At 49.9% G+C, this 14,711-nt stretch overlaps 1 protein-coding gene across 7 annotated transcripts in view; it reads right to left on the bottom strand.

Moving 5' to 3' along the window:
* The window catches only part of XXYLT1 (xyloside xylosyltransferase 1), a 161,831-nt gene that overhangs the window by 36,225 nt on the left and 110,895 nt on the right, over positions 1-14,711 (bottom strand). Inside the window, exon 4 of one of the 7 annotated variants that reach the window (XM_064578611.1) lies at positions 9,797-10,306. The exons of the other annotated variants lie outside the window; for them this stretch is intronic. Within the exon in view, the coding sequence (XP_064434681.1) occupies positions 10,144-10,306 (163 nt within the window). The 3' untranslated portion in view covers positions 9,797-10,143. Of the gene's footprint in view, positions 1-9,796; positions 10,307-14,711 lie in introns of those variants that run through there. 7 annotated transcript variants of the gene reach the window in all.

The following is a 14,711-nucleotide window of genomic DNA, read 5'->3' as shown; positions in this document are numbered from 1 at the left end:
ACAGCCAGCCTTAATCACCACAAATCAGCAGGGGGGCGGCCCACTCTCTTACTTTCACCTTATGGATGGTGCACAACAAACACACCTCATAGGTGTGACTATCAGGACACACAGGGAAAAGAACATCTGGTGTCCCAACATCACGGCGCCTGGGACGGTTTGCAGCCCTCCCAGAAAGACGCTGTGCTCGCTGGGCTCAGAGCGCACTGTGACGGACTGGAAAGGACGCAGGGCTGTGAGCCAGGAGGCCTGGGTACTGGCCCGGCTCTGCCTCGAACCAGCTGGGTGACCTTGAAAGAGTCACTTTTCTCTGGTCTCATTTTCCTACGCTGAAAAATGCTGGAGTTGGATGAGATGATTTCTATGTTCCCAGGCAGCTGTGACATTCTATAATTCTACTAAATGGGAATGAGAATCAGATCTAATCAGCTAGAACTAATTCAACCAATATTTTTAGGCACCTCTAACTTGCAGAAAAAAAAATCCTATATTTTTTCTGAATGGCTGGGGATACTACAGAGCAACCTTGGAGAGGAAAGAGTGGAGGGGGCCCACCCACCCCACACAAAAGAGAAGTGCTCATTCACCCCAGCCCAACGTGTTGGCAGCCACTCCCCAGCCTCACTATTGGCAAGCCCACCACCTCCGAGCTGATAGAATTAGAGCGGAATTAACCTGTATCAATCTTCCCTCTTCCAACTGATGAGGCTTTGGGGATTGTAGGAAAGCACTTGGAGGTACCACTGCCTGAGTCATTAACATCTGTAACATATCCAAGAACTTTCCCAGGAACATCTCTGGAGGCAGAAGACAAGTGAGCCCCAAGAGCTGGAAGGCCGGGGTCTGAAGAAGCTCGTTGACTGAATTATTAATGGGACTCTGAATACGGCTCAAGTTTCCCATGACAGATGGTTTTGCGAGCTGATAGTTCTGAGGCCAATTAAGAATGATTGTGGATTCTGAGGCAGTGGCACCACCAGTGAGTGTCTTAAAATGTCTCCGGAACCCGCGGCAGGAAATTCAGTCAGCCGTCTCCCTGGAAGCTGGCGTGATAATCACAAAGGAGGAAGGAGAGCTGGATGCTGCAGGGTCCAGGGCCATTGCCCCACACTGGTTTCTGTCCCCCAGCCCAGAGCATCACCACAGCCCTGGTACACAGTGCCAGAGCAGAAGGGGACTTCAAGGGTCTCTGAGTCTCGGGAAAATAGGTGCCATGTGAGAAAAGGGATCTAGGTTCAACAAAGCTAGGCCAGACTGTGTACTTGAGGACTTCTGAGGGTCTTTAATGGGCTTTGGGAATCTAGAAGCGGAAAGTAAAATTTATGTATTTATATAAAATATTCCCTTTCCCAAACTTATTCCATCATGAAATCCTTTTCTCCAGTACATGTCCTGGGATTGGTATTCTATGGAACTCACCTTAAGAAGTGGGGGATGGACATTAAGGAGGGCATGTGATGTATTGAGCACTGGGTAGTATGTAAGACTGATAAATCACTGATCTCTACCTCTGAAACCAATAATACATATGTTAATTAATTGAATTTAAACTAAAAAAAAAAAAAAAAAAAAAAAAAAAAGAAGTGTGGCCCTAGACCACAGCCCTTGTTTTACAGATGAAGAGACAGAGGGCCAGAGTGGTCCCACAGTGAGCCAAAGCCCAGGCAGAGTCCCTCACGTTACCTGGTAATGTTCCGGGTGCTTTAGGGCAAACTCCAAGGCTTTCTCCAGGAACTGACAAGATAGCTGGGGACTGAAATGCTTCTGGGAAAGCAATGAGTATGAATCCAGAACCTAGGACCCACCTGGAGAGAAGTGGTTTGCAACAGCAGCAGAAGAGAGCCCCAAGACCTTTTTGTTTGGCACAGAATAATACTTTTCTCCTGATAATAATTTGCTTAATGTTTCTTTTCTTTTTTTTTTTTTTTTAAGATTTTATTTATTTATTTGACACAGAGAGAGAGAGAGAGAGCATAAGCAGGGGGAGGGGAAGGCAGAGGGAGAGGGAGAAGCAGGCTTCCCGCTGAGCAGGGAGCCTACATGAGGCTCAATCCCAGGTTGCTGGGATCATGACCTGAGCCGAAGGCAGACACTTAACCAACAGAGCCACCCAGGCACCCTTGCTTAATGTTTCTATGTCTCTCCTGCTACACTGTGAACTCTATGGAGCGGGGACCACATCTGTTTTGCTCATGAATGCCTCCTCAGCCCCTGGCAAACAGACAGCACTTGGCAACTATTTGCCAACTGATAGACTAATGAGCACATGCCTTAATATCTACTTCTAAGAATTCAAGACACCTTCAAAATGAGCCCTCTTGTTTCCAGATGCAAGAGCCCCATGGAGAAACAGACATGAACCATTCGTCAGCGCTGTGGGGCTGCCCCTGGTGTTTGGGGATGTGGTCAGCCAGGCTCCAGGGGCCACGGCTCACACTAGAGCCGACTGAAGTATGGAAGGGACTGGCTCCAGAAAGCCTGGAGTCCGAGCCAGCACTGGAACCACTTTTCCTGGAAGAAAGCCACATCTGCATTTCCTATCAATGATGTTGAGTGAGCAAGGCAGCCCTGGGTTATCTGACGTATGTAGCAGAGAGCAGATGCAGTAGGGACAAATGGCATCCCAGCTTCTTTTAGGCCAACCCGGGATCCAGTCACTTATTCGACATTAACTAAGTAGTTACTCATGAGAGAGAAAAAAAGAAAGACCTGGTCCCTGCCTGCGAGAAGTTCAGAGCCTAGAATGAGACAGAAGATGGGTGTAGAGTAACCACATAACAAGGAATACGGTGATATCAGAGATACACAGATAAACTCTTCCCCAAGAATAAGACAAGGAGCTTGATTCTGATAGAAAGTTTCAGTGGTATTATATCCGGGTCCTGAAAAATGATGCTTTTGGCTTCCTTTCCTCCCAAAACTCTGACTAGAACAGTCCCCAAAAGGTGAGGGATGAGGCGAAGGGGACTGGGCTCCCTTCATTCCCATCTCCTTCCCCAGGGCTCAGGAGTGAGTCAAGAAGCAGCCCATGGAACAGGAGGGTCTTCAGCAAGAGTGTCCACAGAAGGGGGGTGGGCCGGAGCACTCCAGCTGGGGTGGAGCAGGGGGCGAGGGGCAGAGCCCAGGGTGAGCAGCAGAGGGCTGGGACTGTCATCCTCTCAGCCACCTGATTCAAACCTCTTGCAGTGGGCATGATCCCCAGGTAGGCTCCCAGTGCATTCAATCTCTGGGTAGTGCCAGATGGCCCCCAGGCTTCCAAATGCAAATCATTCCAACCAAGTGAAGAAACCACATTGCTCTGCAACTGAAATCTTGCGTGAAATAAGCTGAGGTGTCAAGATCAGAATCTGTGGCCGAGCGTGGTCACACCAAAAGTCCCCAATGGTGCCCATCTGGTGCGGGGGCCGAGCCCCCACTTGAGGAAAGCTCCAGGAGTCACAGCACCTTCTGTCCACACACACAGGTCAGACCACAGCATCCCTAACTGGGAAAACCGGAAAACAGAGGGCAGATGTGGGCAAGACAGGCAAAGAGAGAGCCTAGACCACAAGTGTTTTCCTTCAGTCCCCGCCACAAGAGTGTCTTCTCAGAAGTGATGGCGAAAATAGGAGAGTTGCTTGCTTCTGCTTGAAAGGATGCCTGCAGATGAAAGTGGGAATACGGGGGAATCACTGGGGCCCCTTAGGCGAGACCAAGTGTACCCTTGATGATGACACTGAGTACCCCTGAATAGGAGAGCCTGGGGAAAATCAATCTAAAGGGCCAGGGGGACAAGGGACACCGTGACACTGGTTTTCAAGAACCAAGTACACTTTCTTGGCCAAGTTGGACCCTAGGCTGGACACAAAGGAGAAGGGCCTTTTCTAAAACAAAGCACTCCTAAACCAGGGGCACGTCCGTGGTCCCGGCCCACCCTGAGACAGTGGCAGCAGAAGCACGGTTCTCCGTGGTTTGGTGTCTGCCTGTATCCTGACCAAAGTCTGGGGGGTGTGGGGTGGAGGGGGGTGGTTCGGAGCAGAGCCTGAGACAAGAGCTTGGGTGCAGACAGTTTGTGAGGTGATCCTAAAAAGCAGGAGAAGGGAAGAAGAGACAGAAAAGAAGGAGAAGCCGACGTGACAGTGCATCCTCAGGATTGCAGCTGTTGGCATGGGCGCTTGCTCCAGCCAGGACCCAGACATGTGTGCACAAACCTCTTGGAACTGCCCTCCGAATGGGGACTCATCCCCAGCCCCCAGGCCCCACCGGTGAGGGCTGCGTGGGGCGCTCCCATCCTCTCCCACTTTTGGGCTGGTCACCAGGATGCCCACAGTTGTGAGGGGGTCCCTGGGGCGAGTCAGCTCTCCCAGGACTTCACCTCTGACTCGGGCACCATGGGCTTCTGCTACAAAATGTATCATGCACCTGCTTCGCCATATATATTTTCTTTCTTGGCCTCAAAGAAGCTAACTGCTGAGATGAATCTTCAAAGCATTTAAAATATGTGACTTTTTACTTGCTCTTCCTACATCTTTTAAATCTTTTTTTTTTTTAACATTGCTTAGCTCTCCTTTATTAGATGCCACCTTAAAAATGTTTGCAAGTTGAGGTGCCTAGATGGCTCAGTCGGTTAAGCATCTGATCTTGGTTTCAGCTCAGGCCCTGATCTCAGGGTCATGAGATTGGGCCCGAGTCAGGCTCCACACTCAGCACGGGGTCTGCTTGGGATTCTTTCCCTCCGCTCCTCCTCTGCTCTCTTAAAAAAAAAATCTTTGCAAGTAGAGGGGGGCTAAGGTACAAATAAATCAATAAAAATATGTGAATTAAAATTCTGACTCAAGCAACCTTTAGCAAGTTCATGACCACCCTCGAGACCACTGAGAAAGACTGCAGGGAGTACCACAAAACCACATCTTGGAATTACTGCTCTCTAGTCAGCAAATGAAACATACCGATGGTGACCAACAACCACATCACACACACACACACACACACACACACACACACACACACACACTCCATAAGGTTATTTTTAAATTTCGCTTTGTCACAGACCTTCCCTCAGCAAGCTGATGCTGTTTTTCAAATGAGTTGTGTTTTACTCCTGGTTCTTGGAAGTGAGGTTGGGAAACTACTCACCCTCGCGCAGCCCGAGGCAGGGTAAGGCCCGCATGAAAGGCTGCCGGAGCCATGGAAGCCCCACCAGCAACGCAGCAAAGGGATCAGGCGTGTGTTCACCCACCCACCCCCTCGGCACCGGGCTGGCCTGTGGCCACAGACCACGCCTGTGCCTCGAAGAACATGTGGTCCAGCGGGCACGAAGAGAGCTGAGCGCCCCCTGGTAAAGGCAGGTCAGAAGTCATCTCCTCAATGGGATATGAGATCAGCCGTTCCCCTCTTCATTCACTCCCTCAGTGAACATTCACGGACACTGTGCCAAGCGTTGTGTCGAGTGCTGGAGGCATAAAGGTGATGAAGACACAATCCCCACTCTCTAGGAAGGAGCTCGTGGATTTGGACTGGACCTTCCAACTCTGACATTCCTCAGTTCTGTGACAGTCTTGGCAAAGACCCCATGGGACAGAGCAACCTCCAGGGAAGGAAGCATGCAGGGACAGGATGTCCATTCTTGAGAAAGAGGTGAGACAGGGAAAGAGGCCGCCCTACAGCATCCCTCTGCCTTCACTCGATCCAATGCCCACACTGCCCTCCCTGGAGAAACACAGTCCAACAACAACGCCATGCTGCCCCCTGCCGCGGGGAGGGCTCGGCCTCTCAGAAGCCCTCACTCTGCCCTGGTCACCCAGTGGAAAAACACTGTAAGTCTGGTGGCAGGTGATTTGATTTTCTTGTTTGGTTGTGATGCAATTATGATGCCATAAAGCAGAGGAGCCAAAAACCCTCACTGAGAAGCAAAGACAGTCCTTTCAGCTTCATAGGTACCATTCTGCAACTGAGGTCAGCAACCAAGACCGGGGTCCACATCACAGAAAGTTCTCTGTGTGGATTTTCTGAACTAGGCTAAGAAATTAAATGAAGAGGGCCTCAGATGTAAATGTGGGGATAATGTGAAGTACCCCGCATGGGCATCACCTTCTAGAAGAGCCTTTGCTTTAGGAAAAGACTTCTCTGACACAGCTCCCCAGTAAATCCAAATGTTCAGAGATTAGTGCTTGAAAGAGAGGACTTGGAAAGGCAGGCATGACCGCAAAACCCACATCTAAGCTCCTGGAATTCTCTAACAGTGAAGAGATGATCAGAAATGAATTCTGAAGCATCTCTGAAGTGATTATGTAGATCATCGAAAGTGGGGGATTGTGCAAATGTGTCCTCTCCCACCACGAAGAACGACAGAGTATCAGAGCTGGAAGGGAGTTTGAAGATCAGTAAACCTACCCCCGTGTACAGAGAGCCAGTCAACCTGGAGTTGAGATGCAGGAGCCCAGGGCCTGCAAGGATCTGGAAGCTGGGACAGGACCAGTGAAGCCAGAATGTGTTTGGCCACCCCACTGGTGGATCCAGGAACACCTGTCACTTTCTAGCATGTGGTCCAGGACTCATCGCCTCAGTGTGGCTCCCCTCAGGAGGCAAAAGGCCAACCAGCACCTCCTAGCTCACAAATAGGCATCACCACCCACCAGGATGTCCCAGCCAGAACCCCACATGGCATCTCTGACCTGTAGCACCCTCACCTTCCTACCACTTCCCCCCCCCACCCTTAAATCTCATCCCCACCCCAGGCATTCATGTCTTCACTCCTCTGCCATCTGATCTCCATCATGCAGCCAACTTGACCTTCTGAAAAGGAAAGTGAAACCAGGCCTCCCAACCCACTACCAGATAAAATCCAGATGCTCTGTGTGGTTTATGAGGTGTTCCATGTCTGATTCTTACCCTGCCCACCTTGGCACCCTGGACTGAACTCTCACAGTGTCCCCAAAGCACCTTGGATGCTGCCCATGCAGCTCTCATTACCTAAAATGTCCTTTCTTCCTGGTGGGTCAACCAACCCCTACTTGTCTTCAGATAAGTGACCTCTTCCTGAAGCCTTTCCTGATTACCCCTAGTTGAGTTCAGGGCCTCTCCAACGTGTTAGCCAAGCCCCCCTCCCCCATCACAATACAGGTCCATTACTTGCTCACTTGAATGTCTTCCCCACTGCACCATAAGCTCCTTGACATTGGAGACTTTTAATTCTGTCTCTTCAGAATCTAAAACACTGGTACGCAATGTATGTTTGCTGTGAAAGAATGAATGACTGAATGAATGAAAGCAACTACCAACACCAAAAGATGAGTAGAGCTGTCATATCCCAGTGGTCAAAGAAATCCAAATTTAAGCTGAGTCATTTTAATTCCCTTGGAAAGTAAAAGGGCAGCTAAATCATAAAAATGAAATAAAATTCCTCATCCTTAAAAAAATGACTTAATACAGATATGTCAGTACTTAACGCTTCTTCCATTCGGGAGAAAATATTGCGTGGGGGCAAGGTGGTGTGCTAGCCCTGTCTGTCGGTAGCCTTAAACGATGTCTCCTTCCATGAAAAACAGGCTTTAGCACACTGAAGTCTCTGCTTACAGTGCAGCAATAGAACTTCTCCTGCCTTATTTTTTTGTTACAGCTTTATTGACATAGAATTCACCTACTATACAGTTCACCCATTCAGTGGGTTTTCGTATATTCACAGAGTTATGCAACTATCACCACCATCAATTTTAGAACGTTTTCATCATCTCAAAAAGAAACCCTGTGCCCTTCAGCCATCAGCCCCTACAAACCTTCCAAACCATTCCAAAGCAACCATTTGGGCCTATTCTGGACATTTCATATAAATGGAAGCATAGACTATGTGGTCTTTTGTGACTGGCTTCTTTCACTTAGAATAATGTTTTCAGTTTCCTCCATGTTGTAGCATGTGTCAGAACTTTGCTCCTTTTTATGGCCAAAAAATATTCCAATATATGAATATACCACATTTTGACTGTCCCTTTGTCAGTTGATAGACACGTGGGTTGTTCCCAGCTTTGGGCCGTTACAACGAATGCTGCTATGAACATTCGCGTACAGGATTTTGGATAGGCGTATATCTGAAGGTCTTTTGGGTGTCTACCTCCACAGGGAATGGTTGCACTATATGGTAACTCTGTGTTTAACTTTTTGAGGAACAGCCAGACTGTTTTCCAAAGGGATCGCACCATTCTGAGTTCGCCCCAACAGTGTGTGAGGGTTCCAACTTCTCCATGTGCTCGCCACCACCGTGATAACCCCAGTGGGTTGTAGTGGTATCGTACCGCGGCGGCGAGTTGCATTTCCCTGATGATTAAGGAGGTTGAGCGTCTTTTCATGTGCTTTTTGGCCATCTGTATATCTCTCCTGCCTCCTTGCCAGCCTCAGCAAATACTCAGTATGATGCACTCAACTCCCAGGAACTCTGGGTGATCTCTGGGTCAGTCTCTGAGGACTGCTGGGTGCAGCTCCAACATTCCCACCAACAGGTAGGACTCACACCCTAGCACCTTTAGAGAGGACTCTGGAGCTGACTCTGAAGTGACAATGATTCTACTCAACATACAGGGCCTGTGCAGCCTGTTGTCTTTAAGCAACTGCTAGGTAGAGAGGGGCTGGGAGTGAAAGGTATACAGATGAGTGACAATGGACCTTGCTTGCCTTCAAGGACTTGGCAATCAAGCCAGAGCAAGAGTAAATAAATGCTTTTTAAAAAAATTTTATTATGTTATGTTAATCACCATATATTACATCATTAGTTTTTGACGTAGTGTTCCATGATTCATTGTTTGCATATAACACCCAGTGCTCCATTCAGTACGTGCCCTCTTTAATACCCATCACCAGGTTAACCCATCCCCCCAACCCCTCCCCTCTAGAACCCTCAGTTTGTTTCTCAGAGTCCACAGTCTCTCATGGTTCGTCTCCCCCTCCGATTTCCCTCCCTTCATTCTTCCCCGCGCTCTAACAGAGCATAAGCAAAGAGCTTCATGAACAAAGGGAAAGGGAGATGTGACTCCAGCTTAGAGGTGGAATGTGGCTCCTTCTTCCATGGGAGGGCTCACGGATGTAGCTATGCTTGAGCTCAGCTTATAAAACAAGGAGGATTTCAACAGCAGGAGTTGGGGAAGGGCATGCCAAGCTAAGGAATCAGCTTGCACAAAGCTTTGGAGTCAGGAAGAGGGAAAAGGAGGCAAAAGGCCATCTGGGGCACCGAACTCAAGGCCAGCGCCTCTGAGAATCTGAACAAAAGCACCAATGCCCACACACCGCTCATTGTACATACAGTTTCAGGGTGTGGGGAGAGAGGGGAGTAGAGGAAATGGGTCTGAAAGATCAGGTTGAAACTAGATCAAAGGGGGCCTTCACACCACACTAAGTGTGGCTTTGTCCCCCAAGCTACAAGGAAGGAAGGCGGTTGGGGCCCCAGGGCTGCAGGATCCCCAAGGGGGTCTGCACAGCTTGGGACCTGCAAATACAAGAGCGCAGCCAAGGCCTACAAGCTCTGCAACTAGCAACATTTGGGTGCCGCCCTTCAGGTACACCACCCGGCCCCCACCCCTGCAGCCTGCCCTCAGAAATGGTCACAGTAAGTGTTCTCCCTTATGTTGACCTGTTGCATCAGCCCGTCCTTCTCCACAGCAGTGAGAAGCAGCCTCTCTCTGTCACGAGCAACCTAATTACCAAAGATGCAGCCTTCGCATCGCTCAGTCACCCTAGAATCAGAATCCAGACCAGCTGGAGAAGGCCTCTTTCACCCCTCCTCCCCACCCCCACCCATTTCCAAACACAGGCTTCGCCCATGGAATGGACACATAGGCCCCCGCCCGCAGGGCTTGGGCTCTGACTCGCTGTCTGTGAGCAGGTCCATTTCTCAGTCCCAGTCCCGCATTTCACCAGCACCTTGCAGGCAAGGGCAGGCCTTGGCTTCGCAGCCAGATGTCCCAGAGCAAACTCAGACGTACAACACTTGGCCAACGACAGCATGGCTATTTTTGCAACTCCAGCAAAATGCACAAATCAGCAATCACAAAGAAGGGCTTCGAATGTTCTGCAGCAAGAAAATGCATCTTCAAGAAAGCCCCGCTCCGTTTGCAAGAAGACACTTTTCCCCACTCTCCTTCCTCCACTTTGGCCACAAGCCAACAGTGCAGCAACAGGTCAAACTGAGAAATGAGAACCTCTTTCCGAGAAGACTGTTCTCTGAGCGCAGGGTGGGTAGGGCCGGGGTGGCAGAGCCGGAGGTAGACGGCAAAACGCTTTGGTAAGTGTTGACCCATGGCCCCGACGTATGCAGGCTGTTTTCAGCGCAAAGGATGCAGCCCTGCAGTACAGTGAAGAGAATGCTGGATTATGCTTGAGGCCTAGCTCCTCCATTTTCTAGTTTTGTGACTTGGGGCAAATTCGGTAATAAGGGCAGGGCACAGGGCAGCGCAGCAAGCAGGAGCAGTGACTAGATTTGAACTCAGGCTCCACAATTACCGGTGGGGACACCCCAGGCACGAGTTTTTGCCTCTCTGTGTCCCTGTTTTCTCACCTGTAACACGGGCATAGAACAGCATTCGCTTCCTGGAGCCAGAATAACGAAACGCCCAGCCTTCCCGAGGCACCAGGTCAGACTGGCAGAGCCGAGGAGCGACGCCGCGCTTCGCCACTGCTTGCTGACCGGGAGATTCGCAGCCGGCTCCCGCCATCCGGGAGTTGTATGCTTCAAGTCTGATGATAAAAATCAGCTTCCAGAAATGTACATTTCTGTACGTACGAAGCCCTTTGAGGTTTCCTCAGATCTTAAAACACCTCTGTGAGACACACAGTATGATTCGCATTTTAGCACTGAAGAAACCGCAGGAAGACTGTAACTCAGTTTGCTGAATTCCACAGATAATTCTCTATCAAGCTGTTTATTCTGATGAACGGGATTTTCTAGTTAAATAAGGACAAGAAGGGCGCCTGGGTGGCTCAGTCGGTTGGGCGACTGCCTTCGGCTCAGGTCATGATCCTGGAGTCCCTGGATCGAGTCCCGCATCGGGCTCCCTGCTCGGCGGGGGGTCTGCTTCTCCCTCTGACCCTCCTCCCTCTCGTGCTCTCTGTCTCTCATTCTTTCTGTCTCAAATAAATAAATAAAATCTTAAAAAATAAATAAATAAATAAATAAATAAATAAATAAGGACAAGAAGAAGCCACTTTCTATAGACCAAATCTTCTGCTTGAGTTCTAGAGAAACAGAATCTGACAGCCCTGTACCCGAAGAGACGTGCTTGGCGTGGAGGGGGTGGGCCGCTGTGTAGACCAGCACAGTCTGGGAGCCTCATGGAAAGAGGATGAGCTGGATCGAGGAGCATGAAATGGGAAGGAAGAGGCAGCTAAAGGTCCTGCTGAACAGACAGGTGGCTGCCGGGCTGTGAAGCTCTGAGGAGGAGTGGAAAATTAACGTTTCCTGAATGACACTAGAGTCCCGGCAGCTACATCTGCAGGTGGACAGCTTTGTCAGCTCTGTGGAAGGAAAAGAAGGGTAGGACCTTTCTCCCAAAGGAGGAAGAAGAAAAAAACGCTGGTGTATCCAACAGGTGTCCACGAGTTAGGCAGGAAATGTAGGCACACGTGTGACTAAAGGCCTTCTGGAGAAATCGTCCCAGGAGCCACGGCATGTACCTGACTCCGCATGTGTCTGCATCAAACAAATTCGACTTTCAGCCTCATGTGATAATGCTCCATATCTGAACCACCTCGGCCAGGAAAAGCAACCACGGGCAGACGATGTGGTATTTAACCGGCTCTCAGAGGGGCGCCTGGTGGCTCAGTCATTGAGTGTCTGCCTTTGGCTCAGGTCATGATCCCAGGGTCCTGGGATCGAGCCCCGCATCGGGCTCCCTGCTCCGCGGGAAGCCTGCTTCTCCCTCTCCCACTCCCCCTGCTTGTGTTCCCTCTCTAGCTAGCTGTGTCTCTCTGTCAAATAAATAAAATCTTTAAAAAAAAAAGGGGGGGGGCTCTCAGATGATCTTCTCGGTGGACAGTGACCAGGAGACATGGTATATTTTGGCACAACCGTGTCACGTATTTTCCGAACAGTGACACACGGCATCCCTGCCAGCCACTGTCCCAGGCACTTGACAAATCCTGACTTACTCAGTCCTCACAAACCCCCCGCCACGAGGAAGCGTCTGTTTACAGACCATGCCAGGACCCCATAAGATCAGGCAGCCAACTCAAGGTCATGCGGCGGACCCCAGCCTGGGATTGCGACCTGCCCACGAGCACTGCATCACCCTCGGCCCCATTCTGAGAGACAGGAAGGAAGTGACCCAGCTTCCCCCAGCCAGGAGGCTGGGCCCTTCCTCTTGGCCAGTGTGAGGACCCCTGCTCCCCAGAACCTCCTAGCAGACCCAGCTCGGAGGGCCGGGCCCTGAGAGCCATTACAGAAAACAGCTCTACTCCAGAACTCCATGCACAGAAAGCTCCAGTTGTTCAAAACCCCTAGAGATCAAGCCAGGCATACACCAGAGACATCTAGGGTTTCGGTTCATTTTTATTCCAATATAAAATTTAATTTTTAGGTGAACCAGTGTGTTCTCCAAGCAGCCATAGAGAAATCCACCCAAGGCTGTGATAAATGCCCCATGGCCATGAATTCCAACTGTCAAGAAGCTCTGGGCAGCAGAGGCCCTTAGAGCTAACAGATGTGAAAATGCACTGCCCACACTCGGCGCGAAACCCAGAAGGTACAGGCCCCCCTCCAGATTGGCGGGAAGAAGAAAAGGTAGCTCTTTGGTGCACCATGGTTTGGAAAAGACCGACAGAACTTCTGCATCCCAGCTGGGAGCTGCTAACATCCATCTTGTGCTAGTTCTGTGGTCTGGGACGGCCAAGCCAGCCCATCAGCCAGAAGCAGTGACACAGCCACAGAAAATATCCTATTTTTCCTTCAAATGGAGATGGGGAGAAGACAAGTGAGGAGGGAAGGCGGGGGCGAGCATGTGGTCTGTGTGGCCACATCCTGGCCAGTCGCTGCTTTCAAGGATCTGCCAGGCAGCTCCCAATAAACTCAGACATTTCTTCCAGTTACTGGCTGTCTCAGAGCTTTCCTCTTCTGTCCCTTTCTTCTTCTCATAGCCCCAGACACACTGAGAACTGTGCTGATCCCAGTACCCTGAACAAGAGCATGAACCTCGCTGATCGTTACATTACACTTCTGAGCCGGGTGCTCAGAGCGAGGCCACACTGAGTCTGCAGAGTGTGTCCCTGCAGTGGACAAAGTCAGCCCTCGGGAGGCTGGGTGGGACACAGGGAAAGCTATGAATGGGGACCCTGGCTTCCCAGGTAAGAAATGTGTGTCTGTCCAGCCTTGCTCCAGAGAGGACTTCTTCCTGCCTCTTGGTGCCTGCACTGAAGAGGGAAGGCCTTCCACCCACAGTTCCTACTGGCTGATGTTCAGAAGTGAATGCCCGTCCTTGCGGGAAGGAGAAAGGGTGTGTATGAGGGAAGGGCTATATTAGCCCACACAAGAGAGGACTCAAGGGAAATGAGAGTCTCTCTGCAAATCTGAGTATCTGATGGACTTTTGTGGGGAAGAGTTACATACACATGTTTCGTGTGGTCCCAGAGTACAAATGGGGGGGAAATGAGTAGGAACCACAGGGAAGCAGATTGTTTAAATTTGATATACAGAAAAACATTCCAATGAACTTGTCCAAAAATAAAATAATGGACTGCTTTGGAAGTAGCAAGTTCCCCACTGCAGGAGGTAATCAAGCTGAGACCTGGTAAGTCAGAGATGCTGTGGGGAAATTCAGGCTTGAGAAAAGATGCCCCCAGATGTCTCTCCTATCCCGAGATTCTGAAATTATTTTAATAGAATCTGTAACTGTCTGTTAGAGTTAGGAAAGACATTTCAATCCAACCTTCTCATTTTATAAAGGAGGAAACCAAGGCTGACGGAGAGAATGGGACCTGACTAAAGCCAGCTGGGTCTGCCTCTCCATGTCTGCATTGAACAAAACATTCAGCAGGATGAAGAATGCTTGTCCAGCATCTCGATGAGAGGACAGAGGCAAGTGCAGATGGTTCCCATTTCCAAGAGCTGATGGCATACTCAGCATCTCCACAATCTCCTGGGGACCTCAGACTGGCTCTGAACCCAGGCCCCAGGCTCAGCACCAGGAGGCCCAGACTCGTGGGAAAGACACTCGAGTAGAAATAGGCTGCTTTTGCAATCAGTAGTAGAATGGGATTTCTGTAAGTTAAGGGGTAGGTACTGAAATGCATCAGACTCAAAGAAACCCACAGTATATCTTTCCCATCATCTTAGAGGGATGATGGGTGGCTGGCTGGCTGGAAGGCAGGCAGGAAGGCATTACTCTAACACTTCCAAAACCATGAGAGAAACTTTAACGCTAGTCAGGCTGCAGACCTATCAAAAAAAAAAAAAAAAAAAAAGGCAGCCCATGTCCTTTAATAACTAAAACCATTCCCTCTCTGGTGTCAAAGCTCTGAGGAGTCTGCCTGGACACAATTCACACTAAAACCCACACAACTGAGGTGTCCCAAAGACCAAAACCCCCAAGAAACAGTGTGAGAACAGACTCGTTCATGACACACTCAGCATCACCAGGGAGGTCACTGAGCTGTGAGGAAAAAGTGATCAAACCGTTTTGCTGGAGGGCCCTGCACATGCTGGCGCAGAAATCCAGCCGTTGCCAAATGTGACTGTGGATTAGAAGGTGGGAGGCAGT

This window comes from Mirounga angustirostris, unplaced genomic scaffold, assembly GCF_029215605.1.
Source record: "Mirounga angustirostris isolate CCGP_5_RB_7025 unplaced genomic scaffold, mMirAng1.0.hap1 SCAF_1, whole genome shotgun sequence".
NCBI lineage: Eukaryota > Metazoa > Chordata > Mammalia > Carnivora > Phocidae > Mirounga > Mirounga angustirostris.
This window is presented reverse-complemented; position numbering and strand designations above follow the sequence as displayed.